The following is a 20316-nucleotide window of genomic DNA, read 5'->3' as shown; positions in this document are numbered from 1 at the left end:
CATGGTGGAAGCAAAGGGTGACAGTCAGAAAAATATGTGACATCTTCACACCACTGGCTTTGGAACAGTACATCTCTCTCTCTCTCTCCCGCTCGCTCCCTCGCTCGCTCTCTCTCTCTCACTGATCACAGACCGTGATGGACAAATGCTTCAATTATCTCTGAGAGACGACAGCCGGTGTAGACAACACGCTGTACAGCGATGTGTCATTATCGCTGCTGGTTTTAAGTGACACATTTTGACAAAGAAAAAAAAATAAACATCAAAAACAAAACAGCTTATATTGTGTGCCCTGGCGTGTGCAAGCACCTGCACACATTTTCCTGCCCACGCACCTGCTCACCCACATGTGCACAAACCTGTAAATACGCAGAAAATGTATGCATACAGCATAAGAGAAAATAATAACGGGCAGATGACTAGATTGACGCGTTTAGAACGAGCAGGGGCAATTAAGGGGTGGGGAGTGGGGAATCCAGTGCGGAGGTGCTTTAAAACGCAGTTCAACTCATAGCCGCAAGTTGCAGAATCCAAAACCCCCGAATGAAAGTCAATGGAAAAACCTGAATCCAAGTCTTGGAAGCCCAGACGAAAAGTTCTCCCAAGAGACACAAAGTCAGCAATTCTCTCTCCACAAGACTTTAGCGTCCCAATATCTAGTTGGTTGTTGGTTGTGATTTTGAAAATGATTGTTGATTGAGAGGTCTCGCGTTTGCTTGACCGCATTTCTTTCCCTGCCAAGATGGCAGTGAGTGTAATCCCAAACCCGAGGCTTCAAATTGTCTTTTCAGAAACCAACAGCTGCCATCACAGGCACAATCTCCTCCTCCGCCTCTTTTCTTTCTCCAGTCTATGCTTTAGAAGTACAGTGGTACCTCGACTTACGACTGCATCTACTTACGACTAATCCAAGATACGAGTAGCGATAGTCGCAAAGATTTGTCTCGACTTGCGTCCGACTTCTCCAAGATACGGCCGTGGAAATTTGCAGTTGGCGCGTCGGCGGCCAGTCAGCAGTCAGTCAGCAGTCAGTCAGCAGGCGACCTTCATCGTGTGTGCACGTAGTTCGTGGCTTATCGATATTTTTTTCATATTTACTGTGTTTGTGCTGTGTATTTTGTTTATTTTCACCCTTTATGATTTCATAATTTATATGGGAAAAATTGCTTCGGCATACGACTGTTTTAACATACGACCGTTCTTGTAGTACGAAATACAGTCGCAAGTCGAGGTGCGACTGTACAAGCAGATCCATGCAAACTGGTTAACCTGATAATGACTCCTGTTATAACTAATCTTTCAGCTGCAGAATATATATATTTTTTGCTAGGGGCATGAAAGTGCCACTATGGCTACTCTCTGATCATGGTATTACACTGTATGCTGTGGGGAAATAATATGGAGTCATTAGAAGGGCACTTAGGCCTGAACCAGAGTCAATAAAGGGCACTTAGCCATATATTTTTGTTCTGGTCAGGATGAACTACGAGATAATGGTGTCACAGAGAAATCACTAGGAGACACTCAGCCAATCAGAGTCCCAGCCAGCTGGAGAAATATTGGTATCTAAGGGACAATGAAATGGGAATGGCTAATGTAAAGATTGGTAAACAAGGGTATCTTGGAAAGAGCGGAAGTGGAACCGCTCAAGCACGAGGCGGGACAGGAGGTGAGGCTCCACCGCAGGAGGAGTTAACATCAAGCATCAAAGCGGGTGCTCTGAAACTTCCAGTGAGAGTGTGCGCCACGGAGCAGCCCGTTTTTTTGTAACCCCTATGAAGGCTCCGTAAATCTATATCAAATTGAGCTCTGTTTGCTGAAGATTTTCTCCCATGACCTTTCAGTCACCCTAACCACCCTGCCTTTCTCTCTCTTATATATAGATTTTTTTCGAGATAATGAGAAATATTTGCAAAAATGCAGTCAAGAACATTGTCTGATGGGGATGTTCTCTGTGACAGGGTTGAATATCCATTGGGGAGAGTGGTGAAAGTTGTATGTGTGTGTGTGTGTGTGTGCGTGCATGCGTGCGTGCGTGCATGTGTGCGGTCATCCGTACAGTCATCCATCCAGGCTTACCTCAAGATATGGTACAGGGGCGATCGAAGGGAAGGGGTACTCCCTCAGCTGTCTTTCTTCATCGAGAAACTTTCCAGCCTTGCCGTTGTAAGCCGGCTGGAAGAGGCCATAGTTGAGTACATCCTTCAGGCTCTGGTTGAGAGTGCACAGGATCCGCTGTTTAGACAGCCAGATGGGAGCGTCCACGTTGAATTTCATGCATTTCTGTGAAGAGAAGAGAAGAAGGTTAAGTACCTGCTATCTCTCCTGAATAATACATGAGGCTTCAGCTTCTTTCACCAATGCCTGCAAAAGGTCATCCAAACACCCTTTTGAACAATGCAGATGCGCGATTAAAGCAACCGAAACCAAATTACCGGTAAAAGATCTTTTGGTTATGATAATGCATGCATCTTTAAAATGAGACATTCAAGTGTGAATTACTGATGCACTGAGTAGTTTACAGTGCTTAGGATGAGTGGCCAGAGCTGAATGATGAACTTACATTATACACCTACAGCGATAGGTGCAGTATTGTTGGTACTCAGACATGCACACAGAAGAAGCGATGAATCTGACTCCTTTCATGCGTTTGCTCTGATAGGCTACAGCAGACAATATATGGACTGGGAACTCCAGGGGATATGACTTCTGCGTTCTATTTGCTATGTAATCATACCATCAAACAAAGCAGCGGCAGGTTCACTGCCTTGTGGGCTCTACAATACGCGACTGCACTGCTGCATTCAACGGGCCAGAGGAAGCCCTTCGCCAGCCCCGTTTAAGTCTTCGCTCTGAGCAATTGTTCTAGTTTTCTGCGCGAGCGAGCAGAGCACTTCCACCTCGTTACCACGTCGTGGAGCCTGAGTTGCAGAAAACAGACGGTGAGAAGAGGGACAAAAACGAGGAAAAAGAGCGCGAGGGAGAGAGAGAGAGAGAGAGAGAGAGAGAGAGAGAGAGAGAGAGAAATGGGAGGAATACCCAAATCAATCGCTTCTGCCCGCGGTATCGATCGCTAACTTCGACTCTATCTCCGCTCCACTCGGCCGACCACACCGCTATCACTTGGACGCAACCGTCGAGCATTTCGTCTGCAAGGGCGAGCTCGCAGACGGAGGTGCCGACGCTTGGAACTCAGTACTGAAGTAGCAGGATTCATATTAAACCTGAATATCAGTGCATCTAGTTCCAAATGACTGAAGCCAGAACCTCATCCAGACCGACTCTGTTTAGACCCCTCTAGCTTTACATAGTCTTTCATTTGCCATTGCCCCGAGATGGAAAGTTGTTTGTCTCCAAACATAACAAAACCGAGGCTCAAACGTGCCTTTGAAACGCCTCCTCCTGACACGGAGAACGAGCTAGTCCACCATTTTGAAGTGAGAGCCAAGGGAAGGGCGAGCAAGAACGAGGCGATGAAACAGGGCCGCTTGGGATGTCGGTGTCGGATTGAAGAGACCTCGTCTTCTACAAACAGACATGCAGTGCGCACGCGCATACACGCACGCACGCGCGCGCGCACACACACGCACACACACACACACACGCACACACCCACACACACCCACACACGCACACGCACCCACACACACACACACACACACACACGCGCACACACACGCACACACACACAGGCACACAAACTCAAGTATTAACACATTGCTATGAATATGATCAAACTACAGATATATTTTTAGAGAGGAAAAGGGGTTTCATTTTGGTCAAATATTATTCTTAGAATTTTCCAGGATACATTTTGATGACTCTGCCTCGCTTTACAAATCTGCCAGAGCTCAACCTTGATAGCAGCTCCCTTTTTTTTTTATTTACCTGGTCCTAGTCTGCTACTTGAAGTGGAATATACCATGATACACCAAACAAGCATGGGAAGAGCATGGCAAACGGTGGGAAGGGAAGTGATGATCTTAAAATAAGTGCTCAAAGGCACCAAGTAAAACTAACTTGCACTTGGAAGGACGGACCCGGAGCCTGCAGGATTTACTCGATACCGCTGCCCTCTCCATCAGCCAGCGACCTCCGGTGGTAAACCTCGTCTTGGCCCATAGAAAAGATCAACGAAACCGATGTTTGAAGCTCCTTGCATGGCATTCGCCTCATGGCTTACTTAAATAAGTCCATGTATCTATGTTGGACTGTCCTCGTGGCCAAAGTCACATTGAAGAGCGATTAAGTAATTATAGCAAGTGACGGCTGATACATGAACACAATGCAAATTAAAAGGCAGCACAACCGCTCGGGCCCGTAAGCCGTGAGAGATAAAGCCCCTCCTCATAATGTCCCCATGAACGCTTCCTCACGAACGCTGGCACTGAACAAATCCCTCGGACTCAGTCCCATCAGTGAACAGAATGTACCTCTCTGGTGGTGGTGGGGTGGTGGGGTGGTGGGGTGGCGGTGGGGTGCAGACTGCTGAAGAAGAAACCAGACCGCAAAACAACAACTTTCACGCGTTTGTTCCTCAATAGTTTGTTCAATTGAAAATATAAAATAAGATAATCTGATATATTATATACTGTAATATAAAAATGTGCTGCTCAAAGGACCATACCTGTGTCAAATTGAGTTTGGGCCAGTTTACACAACCAGCACACATACTTTACATGATCCCTGACCAATTACTTGAATGGAAAGGATTTTTGCTCTATTTTGTATTTGTTAAATCCACTTTTAAAGGAACGGCGTTTTAACCACCTTTTAAAATGGAAACTGACAAATAGGAAAAATGGCTAAATAAAGTCCTTTTGCCAAAAATTTGCACGCTACCATAGTTGTCAGCGGGTCCAGGAGACCATTTTAAGGTCTGTTTCTCAGCATATTGTGATGCAACATGTGAGTACAAGTGAATTTGACACAGGTGCTGTGCTTTAACACCTGGCGGTGAAAAAATGCCACGTCTTGACATGGAACTAGGAAGCATTAGTAACCTAGTAACTGACTGAGCGAATGATTAAACCTAGACGCGACAACCCATGGGCGACGTGCACCGTCGGCTCCCGCTGATGCTCAAACATTATGTTTCAAGTCACTAAAATAAATAATGATAATCACCAAGGGTAATAAACAGACCTACAGTATGGATCAGGTCTGCCCTTGATCACTGAAAGGTACAATATCTTGACATTTGTACAGTGTATGGAAATTGATTTTTGTTGAACCATTAGTGCACCTTAGAGCATCTAAGGTGCACTAATGGTTCAACCGAAATCTATTCAAGCACCTAGAGTCGGCGGCACGGTGGCTCAGCGGTTGTTGCCGTGCACCGTGCGAACAGCGACGGGCGCCAAGAAAGCGGGAGTGAGGAAATGCATGCGTGGAAAAAGAGAGAATAAAAAAAAAGATGAATTTGACTTATTTTGGGATTGAGAAATGTGAGTGTGTTAACCGGTTGATAAGCGTGGTATGATATGTGATATGATGGGGGCGTGGGCGATATTCCGATACTGTGAAAGTATGGCAAATATCGCGATATTCGGCTCAAGCCTAGTAGGATGGGTCGAATGCAGAGGACACATTTTATTTCAGTGTATGCGAGTGCTGAGAAATGACAATACAGAAATCTTAAGGTGCAGATATCATCTTGTAGGAATATGAACACATGTGGATAAAGCATAATCAGTATTTTGCAACACATAATATTATGTGTTCCACAGGCCATAGATAACCAGAGAAAATGAATGGCACAAAATCGTTATTTCTGCGGCTGCACAATTGATCCAAAAAGTCATTACTTCCTCATTTGACTTTACCTCAAGCACTTTTTATATCTGTCTGCTGTGTGTCCCTGGTAAACCCCAAAAAAAAGGGAATTACTTTTGTGTGATTTGTCTGTGATTTGGCAAAGAGGTCGCTGTTCTTCCCTGGGAAAATTTTAGGGTCACTTTTCCAGTTTCTCATCAGCCACTACATTTGTTTGCTTTGTTCAATGAAATAACCTTGGTTGTGCTTCACAAAGAGTCAGTGTGTGTATGCCTCTGTGTGTGTGTGTGTGTGTTAGTGTGTGTGTGTGTGTGTGTGTGTGTGTGTGTGTGTGTGTGTGTGTGTGTGTGTGTGTGTGTGTGTGTGTGTATATGTGTGTGTGTGTGTGTGAGTGTGTGTGTGCCTGTGTCAGGGAGAGAGACCGTGTGAATGTTTGCCTGCATGAGTGCATGTGTGTGTGTGCGTGTGTGTGTGTGTGTGTGTGTGTGTGTGTGTGTGTGTGTGTGTGTGTGTGTGTGTGTGTGTGTGTGTGTGTATGTGGGTGTGCCTGTCTGTGTGCGTGCGTGCGTGTTGAGAATGCCTAAGTCAACAGCAGACAATCTAAAGTTTCTCTGGGACCCTGTCACCTCATGCACACAAATGAATCCTTCCCAATGACCGTGACGTGTCCTAGTTTACCACCATCCAACCAGACCAAAAAATATAAAATGAAGCACGAATCCCAAACAACGTGTGCCACAGTGTGTGAGGACTTTAGGTGAAAAACTAGACCCCTTACAGGGAAGGCTGCATTATGCATTATCCCCAAGCCATGATAACATGCCAATAACAATAACAATAACATGATCTCTACCGCTGAATTATAACTAGATTAATAATAGATAGATTCATTTTGGTCTAGGCTCTACAAACTGATTAGGTCTCTGTAGATGGGATAAACAGATGAAAAAGGAAATTAAGAATTCTAGAATTATTAAAGATATTGAATCCCTGCAGTGTTGTGTCTTATGTGTGGAAGCTCATCAAGAAGGGAAATGCTTTCTTGGGTAGAATACCTTGTTTTCTTGACACGCGCTGAATAAAACTCTCTTTCTTTACAGGTAGGATATCAACCTTCTGGACTCACAGAGGCACAACCCTGATAAATCCGCCACCGTATATGTTCATGAGCATTATGAGGAATACCTCGATACATCTGAGTCCACTGCGGACGCTTTTTTGCGAGTCCAGGGGCGTGCAAGGCTTTGCTCGAGGTAATAACCCGCGATTCACAGCGTTGTTATGTTGCCAATGGGAATGACGGAGGGGGAGGAGGAAAAACAAAACATAAAACGTGGAAGGAGCCGCGAGGAGCTGACATTCAAGGTAGCCATCCAAAAACATTATTAGCTCATAAACACGGCGCGACAAATAAATGCTCTAATTAATAAAAGTGCGCTTAGGACATCAACCTCCCTTTACTGGCCACTTAAAAAGCCCAGATTGTTGCCGTCAAGGTCCGGCTGTCCCCCTTCTCATAGTTTTACCAGTTTGGGCTATAAGTTTAAATGATTGCGGGTAACCTGCTCTCTGTACTACAATTAAAACAAAATAAATATTGTTTCCCGGAGTGACAGTGTCAGATTTATTTCTTACTCAGGAAATCAAATAGTGATGACGTAATGCTCAAAGCTGAGGTATCGGTACCTTGTATTTAGAAGGGAAGCTGTACTTTTTCAGAGATAAATAGAGCTTGCTACGGTCACATCCACATGCGCGGAACAGTGGTTTTGGTTCCCTGGTAATGTTACAGCTGAAGACACTGAATAGGGTGCTTAACCCTTCTGCAGAGCTATGAAGCTGCTCAGTATATAACGGTAGAAAACCCTCATTTCATTGACTTCCATTTTGTGAGTAAAGCAGCGACAAAGCCATTCAGTCCTTTTCCCGATGTGAACGTGGGGCCTACATGTAATCTCATGTTATTGCTGTCTAAAGGAACAGTGCTTTGGAATTAGGGAAATTTGTTGTTTTTAGCGGATTTTTCTTCCACAGCATTGTTCTGTTCATTGTTGTCTGTTCACAGTTCATTTTTGTGAAATTAATTACGATGGTTCAATTCTTCATTTTTTTGGTTTTTGTTTTGTTTTGTTTTGTTTTGTTTTGTCATGATTTTGTGACTGAGGACAATTCTGGATCCCGAGGCCGGCTGGGAAACCACCGCTTTACAATTTGGAGTAGGGAAAGGATTTAAGTGTGAAACTTTGGCGACCTGCTCTGTCTCACTCTCTTTCTCTCTCTCTCTCTCTCTCTCTCTCTCTCTCTCTCTTCTTTCTCTCGTTGTCTCGCCCCCCTCTTCTTCGCCACGCTCTAAATTCCCTCTCATCTTTCTGTTGCTCTGGCTGTGCCTCGGAGCTCCACTGCAGAGTCAGCCTGGTTGGCTGCAACGTGCAGAGGGGGAGAGCGAGCGTCCAATAAAAGCAGTGTGCAATGAAAATATATTGATGATGATTACAAATGGGGGGAACTGAATCCACTTGCATGCATGCGTACGCGCGCGTGTGTGTGTGTGTGTGTGTGTCTGTGTGTGTGTGTGTGTGTGTGTGTGTGTGTGTGTGTGCGTGTGTGTCTGTTTATGTGTAAGTGTGACGCTTGGTAATTCTCAATTGAGATAGTTAGAGTGTGCGGTCATCCTCTGCAAGCCGGAGGCTTTTTTCATTCATGTGTGAGAACATTCTCCTGCTCCCGCGGCCTTGATGTCGACCCCGTGTTTTACGGAGCATAGCAACACTAACAAAATCACAAGACTGGATGCTGCAATTTTTCCAGAAACGCAAACCCAACCCCAGTGTCACTGTAGGAATCAATTATTATTTATAAATGTGCCGCGTTGAAGTGCCACTTTCTAAATGGTGCACAGTTGCTGCTAAATTCACCATTACATGCACTTGTGTTTCCACCTTTTCAATTCCCATTTTAGGTATTAAGTGGCAGCTGGGTGACTTGAGCTTCACTTCTCAGCCACAGAAGTGATGCTTGTGTTGCATTAGATAAGGACACCGAAGTGAATAAAAGAGGAGGATTGGGTAGAGGATGATAGATTCAAAAGTTTATGTATTTGTATTGGATCCATTTGGAAGGGATCAGGGTACGGCGTATAATCATGAAAATAAAAAAATAAAAAAATAAATTAAAATGGGCCTGAATGCCATTTCCACCCCATCCGCTGAATTAGAGAAATGGAGATAACCGTAAAAGCAATTGTTGTTTGCCTGTGTCGTGTTTTCCATGCGTATTCATTCATTTATTCAAGTCATTCCTTGACTGACTCAGATCACACGCAATCTGGAGTGACACCTCCCTGTTCTCTGTCCCGGGGCTCGCCGGCACAGCCTTTCATCAAAGGACAGGACTTGATCACCTGTCTGTTTAAATGAGGAGAATAAGTGCAAAGTGGCTGGATGAGGATGGGGGGTGGGGAGTGGCGAATGATTGGCAATAAGTTAGGTGGATAAAAAAGCAGTCTAGGAGATTCTGCCGTCGGAGGTGGGTGGGGGGGGGGGGTGTGGAGGGGTCATCAGCAGGAGTGCAGTCGGGCTGGATGAGATGAGGGATCTTACTCTGCTGTGAACCGTGGTTTCATTAGAGTTTTGCAAAAGGTCGTTGTGGTGCTCCGCTAAGTTGAGCTAACTGGTGATATTTTGCACCATATACAGTCGCACATTATATTGTATACAACACAACACTTGTTATATTGTGCTCATAATGTTGCCCGCTCGGCATCAATTGCAGCCTGAAAGTCCTGCCAGAGAGATTGCTCCTTCTGTGGCCCCTTCTAAAGGTTTCCGACGTGTTTTTCTGTGAATTTTCTCTGCCCATATATTAAGGATATGGGGGATGCTGTGCGATTTCTATGTCAACTATGGGCTTGTGAAGCCCTTGCAGATTGTACTGTGATTAAGTGCTGTATAAATAAACTTGACTCGATTTGAACTGAATTGTCACGTTCAGTGTCAGGGTGACAGAGAAACTAATTAATTCTGTGTACACCGGATATGTAACCTATAAGAGGGAGAAAATTATGTGCACAGCTAAAAGTGGCACTACAGTACATACTCAAACATCTTTTTTGAGCTGTAAGCTGAAATGTAAGACTGTTTTCTAAGGAAACACATCAATCCCGGTCGAAATATTAATATTTCCTGACAAATGTAATCAAATCGCAAGGTGGTAAGTGTGGCTCAGCACGCCATCTACTGGCTGAAATGAGCACAAAGCGCACATGGAGTACCCTGACAGAGATTTATACTTTTAGTAGCTTTCTACCTCACAAATTCAGCGGAGAAAAAAAAGACGTCACGCCCCTTCCTCACCCCCACCCCTCGCAATTTTTTCAAAATTGTGTAGTCGGTGGAGTGAGGATCAAACTGACGGGTGGAATTATTCTAACTGTTTTGCCTGTTTTCCTTTTTTTTTAATTTTAAATTTTTGCAGATAAAATTGATATGTGACTTCAAGTGGAAATCGCAGATTTCTGTTTTTATTGTTTTTGGCGGCACCTATGGCGAAAAACAGTAATTGCAGGTGTGTACCTCTGATACTACTGTACTACTACTGTTAAAAAAAAGAGCCGGTAATAAAGGTCCAAGCCCGCATCATGGTACTTTTGGAGCCTGGCACGACAACGTTTCCATGGTCCACTTACTCCCACTTCTCACCTAAACTCACACATTGCCACCATCGCATTTACATTTTCTTCCCGACATTGCTCACATTTCTTTGGAGGCTTTGCTGATAATACTTGATGTGCTCAATTGGGTTTGACTACTTCTAACAAATGGTGCTTATTCCCAAAAGCATCAGCTACATGATGAAACCTATTAATGTAAATATAAAATGCAATGCTAGCCTACGAATATAGGGCTCAATGTTATTGCAATATTTATTTGTTTTGTGCATGTATACCTTGTGCTGAGCTGTTTGAAAGTATGAAAAGAATTCTAACAATCAAAGGTTTCACACGGACCCTTTAGCCTCTAACGTGTTGGGCGGATGGGACTTTAATCCACTATAAGCCAGTTCATTGATTTGGTGTTATTCGGTCCTGGAGTAGTAGGTTTTGATGGAAATTAGAGAGTTTATAAAAGTGTAAACATGGGTGGGCACGTGACCATGTGAATATCATACATTCATGCATGTAAGCAGACATGCACAGGCGCCATTGTTTACTTCTTTGCACATCTGAATTCAAGGCACTTTCCAAACAGTGTCCACTAATTGTGTGTGTGTGTGTGTGCGTGTGCGTGCGTGCGTGGGTGTGCGCGTGCGTGTGTGTGTGATGTAGGGAGTGGAACAGGCGTCGTTGGTTTATCTCTGAAGGCGCAGATGGCATCCTGTCTAACCCATCTGAATGGAAGAAGACCGGGAATTGTTGGTGCCTTTTAGCAAGATGTGATGCATTGCCAGAGAAGAGAAAGGAAAAAGGGGAAGCGCTGTGATGGAGTAATGTGAGAGAGGCAGGGAAAAGTGCAGCGATGATGGAGTGTAATGACTCTTCCATCGCCCAGTCTCCATCTGCCAGGACCTCTGGCTGTCGCGACCTAAATGACTTATGCTCTAATTAAAGGCGTGCCCTCACCCCAGGGGACGATGAAGATCACCACGACAACCGTAACTAACAAGTGTTTGCGCTGTTGTATGTGGAGTCATACAGTCAGCCGCTGTACGATAACACGTTGCTAATCCTGCCACTAGGCGATACGCTGTACTCTAATATATGCACCGTGATTGCAATCGTCAGGGGAGCGTCTTGGATTCATTAGATCGATCGAGGACATCCACCGCCTGTGTTTCCCTGCTTTCTCGCTTCCGAGTCTCTGTTCTCGGGTGCTGTCTCTGCCTTTGGCTTCGCTCCAGGTCGATAACAGGTGAAAATGTTTCTGCGTCTTAATCAGCCGGTCCTGTGGCAGCGAACACCAGCTTCGGGGAACTAAACTAATACAGCTCTTTCTTTCATCCCTCCATATTTTATGGCACGGTTGAGGCAGACATTTATAATGGATGAGCGGCAAGAGCGAGCGAGCACGTGTTCGTGCCTGACGCGTGAGTGACTCCCGCTCACTCCCTTGTTGCTTCCTCTTATCGTTCCCTCTCTGTTCCTTAACACACAACCGCCCCCCCATCCCCACCCTTCCGAGACTTTCATTAGACTAGCTAATTAGAAAACCGTAATATGATACACGGGATGTTTTTTTTCCACAGCTATTGCAGAGGAAGGCCTGCACTCCACCACCGGCGTTTGGAATACTCGGAGATCAAGCGAGCATCGGTGTGGACTAGTTCTACTTGTGCTCACAGGGATACGCGGCATCAGAGGACGCGTCGGTCCATCCATGTGGCCTCTAAACCTGGGAGAGCACATCCAGAGTGCTTGTCAGAGAAGTGCCGGAGCGCGGAGAACCACACACACACACCGTGTGACACGCTGTCACACGGTGTCTGTCGTTCGCGGACACCGTATCCAACGTAACACCGGTGGCATGGGGCTGCGTGCTACGCTCACACTAACACGGGGACATTGACATGCAATTTCACACCATTTAAAAGAGGCTCAGATTTACCGCCTCGCCTCTCTTAAGCAGGTCACTCCATGCCTGTGCTTCAAGGGGGAAGAAGAAGCTACTCATTCACTCGTTCAAACAACGAATCCAACAAGCGAACAAAATACCCTTTTTTGGCCCATTAGGTCCCGTTACCCAGGCAACCTTCCTGATTCCTAACGACAGCCGACAACCAATAAGTTCGCGCAAAGGTGCCATTCATCCCGTTTTCGTTTTTTTTTCCTTTCCTGAAAATAGATTCTATCAGAGTTAAAGTGGCGAAAGCGCTAGGATTAGTTGGTTCGGCAGGAGCGCGCCCTGAACCTTGAGGACGCAGCGTATGAAATATTCCACGGCGGAGTGTGTGAAACGGGAAAACAATCACCGTCTCCACCCCAAAGTTATTGAAGTGACAAATTAGAGTACGGGAATTGGAATCAGTCACACAGTTTGAGGCGGTTTAATTAAAAAGTTTAAACCGAAGGGGCTGCCTGCCGGTTGCTTAATGGCATGTAGAAAGGAGACTACATCACTCTAAGTGAGGCATGTCAACAGATTAGTGAAGCCTTCTCCCTGTGTTCACTCTTGTTTAACTGCATGCCGGAGACACTGAATGTGAACCCAGGAACGCTTTACATGCTACTTTTGGGGTGAAATGCTAATACCCAAACCCAGCGGTTATTATCTTGATCGTTCAATTTGTGTTGACGTTTGATCTCACATTATCATTTGAAAAAAAAAAAAAAAAAAAAACCTTGCGAAACAATGGAGGTTTTTACCAAGAGTCATCTTATGCCACATATACACCTACACACCACCATCACCACTTCTGAGCCAAACATCACTCCGACCAAAAGCAGCACATTTCCCCCCCCACGTGTACTGTGCAACGATCAGCCATCGCTTTGTCGTTTTTCAGACGAGACAGTCGAGGCCTCCTCGCCATCCCATGATGGACTCACTTGTTTAACGCAGCTGAGAGTCTGTTTGAAGTGGGGCGGTATGAATTAAACACTGTGGCGTGGAGAATCTTTAATCTTCAGCCTCCAGTGAGAGGTGTCTCTTCCCCGGCACAGTCTCTGGTCTTATACCACACCAAGTGTGCACACCCCACTGGGGTCTAGAGCTGAAGCCTTATACACAAACCTTCCTCCGGGATGGGGTGGGGGTGGGGGTGGGGCCATTACTGATTCAATTAACTCTGGTTAATGGGCTACCAAGATTCACACCTTGGAAAAAAAAAACTGCGCACACAGATGCGCGCACACACACACACACACACACACGACAAAAATGCTGAGGCCAGACTTTTACCTAATTATGGGTAATTGGTGTGTGATGCACGTTGTCCATTTGACACGATTAGTTGGGTTTAGTTTGCGTTTAAGTGGCCCGCTGTCAAGGAAATTAGAGCAGAGACATTTGGGACGCCTGCGTACCTAACTGTTAAGTGAGGTTGAACGGCACAGCGTAGAAGCCGGCTTGAAACCCAGCGGTAAATAATAACACCTAATAAAATAGCACTGATAGACTTTAAAACGGCAAAGAAAAGTCTGTAGAACAATATCATTTGAAAAGGAGGGATACTTTTTTTTTTTTTTTTTTTTTGAACCGCAGGAAAGCCTTTGAGTCCTTTGACCATTTAAAAAAAAAAAATCCCTATTTTGTTTTTTAAGGAAGCTAATTGGAGCTAATTTGAGGAAGCTACTATTGAAACACGTACCGCCAGGTAACGTTTGAGCCAAAAGTAAATAAATAAATAAATAAAAAAATCTAAAAAACAGAACTAGATTGTCTCATGACACAACGCACATGACATAATGCTCACTCATTTTGTCCGAGACGGACACAAGAGACACTCTTTTTTCCAACCCTTCTGTAAAACTTTGACTTATTGAAGGATAGAACAACCTGAATGACCGTGAATTAATTATGAGCCTTTTAATGGGGGTGAGGTGACATGGTTTCACACAACTATAGGTATGCTTTCAAGACTGCAGAGGCGAGATAAAACTTCAACTTCTTGGGAGACAAAGTCACAAGCTCTTAAATGCGGACTTTATCTCCGAGCCATCGGCAAAGCGATAAAACGGTGTCCTGTATTATCGCCGCCGTTTTCGGGCCTCAGGGAGATCCAGTTTATCAATTCATGAGCCCTTCAGTGGTCAGTGGTTGAGGAAAGGGAGAGAGAGGCACAGACCGCGAATGAGAGAGAGAGAAAGAAGGTCGGAGGGATTACAGATGTGTATCAGGAAGCTTTAACAGCAGCAAATGGATCAGCATTAAACTCTGAGACTCAACAGAACCTTATCGCTCATCTGCAGAGAACCCTTGGCCTGCATCCCTAAACACGCCGGCACGCTAACCGCTGGTCAACCGCGGCTCAAACCTCACATTCACTTTATCGAAACCTGTGATCCCACTCAAACTTTAGAGGCAACGTTGTCGACTCCCTGCCAACTCAGCTACCCAGGCGCAGCTCCACGTGCCAATGAAGCGGTCAAAAGAAGAGTCCTGTCATTTGTGTGCTCGCCGCACAGCTAGAAAAATTTAAATCCGAGGGTGCGGGAACTGGCATCGGCCACATGATTAGCGACGAAGAATTACATACACACATACGGAACAGCACTCGGCACTTACGGAACACGCCTCCTTTTCATTCTCTGGCCTCCTGGCACCGTCGCCAGAATAGCCGGCGACATGATTCCACTGTACCGCCGCTAATGGCCGCAATGCACTCGATGGCACATCCAACCGTAATACTGCCGATTTGGCCGTTCAAGCGGTCCGGAATTATTTTTTTTTTCCCAGCCGACCCTCGGGCCCCACGAAACGAAAGCTTCTTGAGAGCTTCCAAACGTGAATTGCTGTAGAGATGCGGAAGAGGTGCGTGAAGTACAGCGACTTGGTTCTCTGAAGGCTTGTTTAAGTCAACCAATGACAGCCAGGCGGTGCAACCCGCATTGTTGTTTTGTCGTTTTCAAGATCGACAATAGTTATTGATTCTTTTATGGAACGTCCTACTGTGTTTCGACGCCATCGGCGGCAGCTCTTTAAGTTGTGGAGGTGACCAGCAATTCCCATTTTTTCCCTCCCTTTTCCCTTGGTATGGTGGCAACAAAACCAGCGCCGCTTCTGAGCAAAGTGACAGCAGCATCCTGATCGCTCTCCGCAACGCTTGGTTCGGGTTACCCGCAGCATCATAACTGCGATAATAACACAAAGTAAATAAGGATATGGTCAGGATCCCATGAAAATTGAGACGTGATGCCGTGTGATACTGTAAGACATGATAAAGCGTTCTCCTGTTGTCACTGACACTGATCCCACAGCGGCGCAAAGATTACCAGTGGGTGTAAAAGGGCTGTTCTGTGCTTGGTTGGACACCATTGTAATGCATTATTGAGCACATCACACCCATACAGTAAGCCACCGACACCGAGCTGTGTAAAAACTGGCCCATGATCCTCTGCTGCCACGTCTAATTTTACCATCTGCCCTGAGGTGGAGAGAGCCTGAATGATGCACGGCACGCTCACAGAGAGCAGCTCGGATGGCGATATTTTGTGGACTATAACAGTCCACTTCTCACCCTCAGGGCAAGCAACAGCCTGCATATCACCCCCAATAATAACAACAACAAAAACAATAATAATTATAATTATTTTTCTGATAGGAATAAAGATTGCTCGATAGTCAGAGGCTTTCATTGCAATAGGATAGGAAACCGTATTGATTGGGTAATCTGCTCCAACACAACTATTCATTGTCTAATTCACTAGTCATTCATGGTGTGTCCAGTTAGGAAGTCTGGCTTGTCGGCAGATTTGACTCCTAACCCTCCAGTGTCCTAACCTCCAAGATGAATATATTCTGGAGTGATTACATATTTATGAGTAGCTGCTTGGTGATTTGGTTCATCAATGTGGATTATTTTGCTTGGCTTTTACTTTTGTCAGAGCTGGAACGTGTCATCCATGTGCCCAACGCTTGATTTGCAACTTTATTCTTAGCGTAAAATAATTGGCTTGATGCATTGTAATGTTTGAATACATTATCAAAAGTCTCCTGGGGAGAGACATACATACTGTATGTAAATGCACTACATACATGTTACAATGGTATACTGCTATGTCATTCCATTATGAGGGTTCTGGATGTTTCCATTTTTCTATATGACACACACCCACACACACACACACACACACACACACACACACACACACACACACACACACACTTTAATGAAACATGTTCTGATGTATGTCACAAGATGCCGCAAAGTAGACCTGCACACATCCATATGTAAACACAATGTAACTCACAAACACACTCACACACACACACACACACACACACACACACACACACACCACACATACACGCACACACACACCCAACATCGATTAAAGCCCTCCTCTCCATGACTGCCGACAGGCGAGACAGCATATGCCAACCAGACCTACTGTTAATGTCACTCAGCAGGGAGATAATACTCATAGACACTTGGACACGCACACACACACACACGCACGCACACACACACACACACACACACACACACACACACACACACACACACACACACACACATGCATCTGCATATACAAACAATGGATGAGAGAAAATGGGAGAGAAAGGGAGAGAGAGAGAGAGGGAGGGGGGTGACAGATGGAGCAGATTCCATCCCTTTGAATTCATGCACAACTTCAAAGTGCAAAATTTGCTACTCACTCAATTTACTGATGTTGGCTGCAGTGCTTCGTCCATCTGAATAACAGAACGTTTCCCCCTGAACCTTTTTTTTTCATAGGACACTTCATCATGAATGAAGTGTCAGATTGTGAAGGTGCTCGGTGTCAGAGTGCAAGGTGCAGCTGCTTCCACTCACACTCTGGGTAGATGTTGCTAATTGCAAGTAAACGAAGCAAGTTTCGATTTATTTATTTATTTTACTTTATTTATCAAGCGCGCTTCAAACAGGGCACAACAATGCGCTTTACAGAGAAATACAACCAAAGAAAATATATAAAATGTCCATGCAATCACAAGAACAGTCAGTGCAGAATAAACAAATCTCACCGCATGCACATACAGAACACACGCACGGACACACACACACACACGCACACACACACACACACAGACACACACACACACACACACACACACACACACACACACACACACACACACACACACACACACACACACACACACACACACACACACACAGAACTCAATCCTAGACTGTAGGTCTAGGTTTTTACCCTGCTTTTAAAAGTGTTGAGTGTGGGGGCCTCTCTCAGGTCCTCAGGCAAGGTGTTCCATTTACTTGGGGCATAGATACAGAAGGCAGCCTCCCCTGCTTATGAGTTAGTACGAGGGATGGTTGAAAGGCCACGGCCTGTGGACCTGAGACTTCTTGCTGGTTCGTATGTAATGAGCATTTATTTTATATACTGAGGTGCAAGGCCATTTAGAGCTTTATATACAAGAAGCAGAATCTTAAAATCAACCCCAGCTTTAACGGGGAGCCAATCTAAATATCTGAGAACATGTGTAATATGTTCAAACTTTTTTGTCCCAGTGAAAACGCGTGCAGCCACATTTTGGGTTAACTGTAGCCGCTGCACAGCTGATTTCGGGAGGCCGGTGAATGGGCCATTCCAGTAGTCAAATCTACTCGTTATGAATGCATGGATTAATTTTGTCTGCTTTTGACAGGAAGCCTCTTCATTTTGAAATATTTTTTAGATGGTAGAAAGCTGATTTTGTGATGTGATTGATATGGCTCTTAAAATTTTGATCGCCGTCTATGATTACACCCGGATTTCTGGCTTCATTCTTGCTCTCCAGAGACAGAACTGAGATGAGCTGCAATTATCTGTCTCTGAGCCTTTGCACCAAAGATGAGTATTTCAGATTTATCTTTGTTCAGTTGTAAAAGTTCTGTGACATCCATGCATTAATATCATTTATACACTGATTGAGGGAGTCCATGGGGTGTAGGTCATCATCAGGAGATAGGGATATGTACAGTGGTGAATCATCTGCATAATTATGGTAATTTATTTAGTGTTTCTTTCTAATATGTGCAAGTGGGAGAATATAGAGATTAAATAATAATGGTCCAAGAATCGAACCTTGGGACACTCCGCATATAATATCCACTTTGTTTGAGACAAAATCTCCAGTGGGCACAATTGAGGAGGATGTGAGGACAAAAATGGTACGTTTATGCCAAGACAGTGTTAGACGATGTGCTGGGTTGGTGATCTGGTGATCCGGGAAAGTTATTTAGTATGACAGTATTTAAGGGAGGCCAGACCTGCCCTAAAGGGTCAATAGCGGTCAGATGATTATGTAATTATTTTGGCAGCTCTAGCTAAAAGCAGAACGCTCTGGAAAAAAAGAGCGTTATTGAGACCATTATCTTTGCATAGGTATCCAGGTATTTCCAGGTGATCTGTCTCCCATTGGCACCTAGGTTGTAATTTGACTTATCGATGGCGAGGTGAATCTAATGAGAGCCATGCTGCGAAAGCCTCTTGCAGGTCTCGCTACTTCTTCACAATTTGGTTTGTAGTTGGAAGCCCCACCACCCATTCTCAAACTAAAGACTAATTACAGGGTAAATTGAGGTCTCCTCTGCCGCTGATTACCAAGGTACCCTGCCTTTGTACCCTGCCTTCACTAACACAATGGCTATCCAGGTCAGAGCCGGAACAAAAGCTTGCTGTGACTAGATTTTCAAGTCTTCACCGATTCCCCTGGACCGTTACAGGGGAGAGAGGAGACGGCAAGCGAGAGCGAGGAGGCGACAGAGAGGAGGGTCGAGAAACGTCTGGAAATGGGAAAAGTGTAGGAAATGCAATGAAATGGGGAGCATTAACCCAAAAGGTGAGCTGATCAATACAGTAATCATAGAGTTAAATGGCAATCGGCTATTCTCGATTCAGCATTAATTGTTTGATTTTTTATTTTAGTTTTTGGCTCATTGATATTGGAATAGATGGTCTAAAAAGGGGACAATGTCAGTGTCATTGTTCAACCTTATTCTTGCTTTGACTCAATAATATACGGTTTGCTAGTTTAAAGATTGTTTACCACTCGGGTACAACGTTAATTATTTCAACGGCTCAATGCAACTGGGCACACAGTTAGATTTGGTCAACACCGTCTGAGTAGTGCTAGAATTAATAACAGTATTAAAGTAATACAACTGCATTGAAGTTACAGTTTGGGTTGGATTTCAGTAGAGTTGGACTCTCTTTTCTGCTGATCAACAAGCAGAGTGTGAATTATAAAATGACAATCCAGTGGGTGGGCAGTGACTGAGAACGTGTCCCTGTCTTTTTTGGTTTTGCTCACTTCGCAAAACGGAGTAAAACAAATGAATCTACAATAAAAACACACTGTTTTTATTTGCTTTGTTTGGAAAAAGGATGGCTCTGACGGCCGCTGCGGAGCTGCTCCCACTGGACGGAGGTGCTTCAGCTTGCCTGGGTTCATCGCGGCGCGCGATGCTCAGCGTAATGGTATGGTCCACTTTAGGGGTGTCTGAAATCGTATGACAAGACTACAACAATTACAGGTAAGAAGGAAATATAAATGTCTCGATTTTTGGGGAGGTCCGACCCCCCCCAATCACCCCCGTAATTCTAAACTATGTGAACAAGTTGGACAAGACAATGAAGAAAGATTGTTTTTACTTAAGCCATATTTGGATGAGATTTATATCTCAAGGGCGCACTGAGTGGTGTTATCACATAAGTTATTAATTATTATGACGTCTTTCAACAAAGACGGATGTCTCTTAGATGTCAGTGTTTTTTCCTCTGTTCCGCTATATGACCTCCAGTGCCAAATACCAAAAAAAGCCTTATCGATCATCACTCTTCAATCCTTTGAATATTTAAGTCCCACGTAGAAGGGCACCCCCGTTTTCTTGGACTATTTG

General features: G+C 44.7%; 1 protein-coding gene across 1 annotated transcript in view; it reads right to left on the bottom strand.

Annotated features, from left to right (window-relative positions):
* Positions 1 to 20316, bottom strand: part of shank3a (SH3 and multiple ankyrin repeat domains 3a) — a gene marked incomplete at both ends in the record, with an annotated part of 157666 nt that overhangs the window by 131877 nt on the left and 5473 nt on the right. Inside the window, one exon of the mRNA XM_080002436.1 lies at positions 2080 to 2283. Coding sequence (XP_079858562.1) covers positions 2080 to 2283 — 204 coding nt within the window. The remainder of the gene's footprint in view (positions 1 to 2079; positions 2284 to 20316) is intronic.

This window comes from Zeus faber, assembly GCF_960531495.2.
Source record: "Zeus faber genome assembly, chromosome: 6".
In the NCBI taxonomy this organism is placed as follows: domain Eukaryota; kingdom Metazoa; phylum Chordata; class Actinopteri; order Zeiformes; family Zeidae; genus Zeus; species Zeus faber.
The sequence above is the reverse complement of the archived record's forward strand: the minus strand, read 5'-3'. Positions and strand labels throughout refer to the sequence as shown.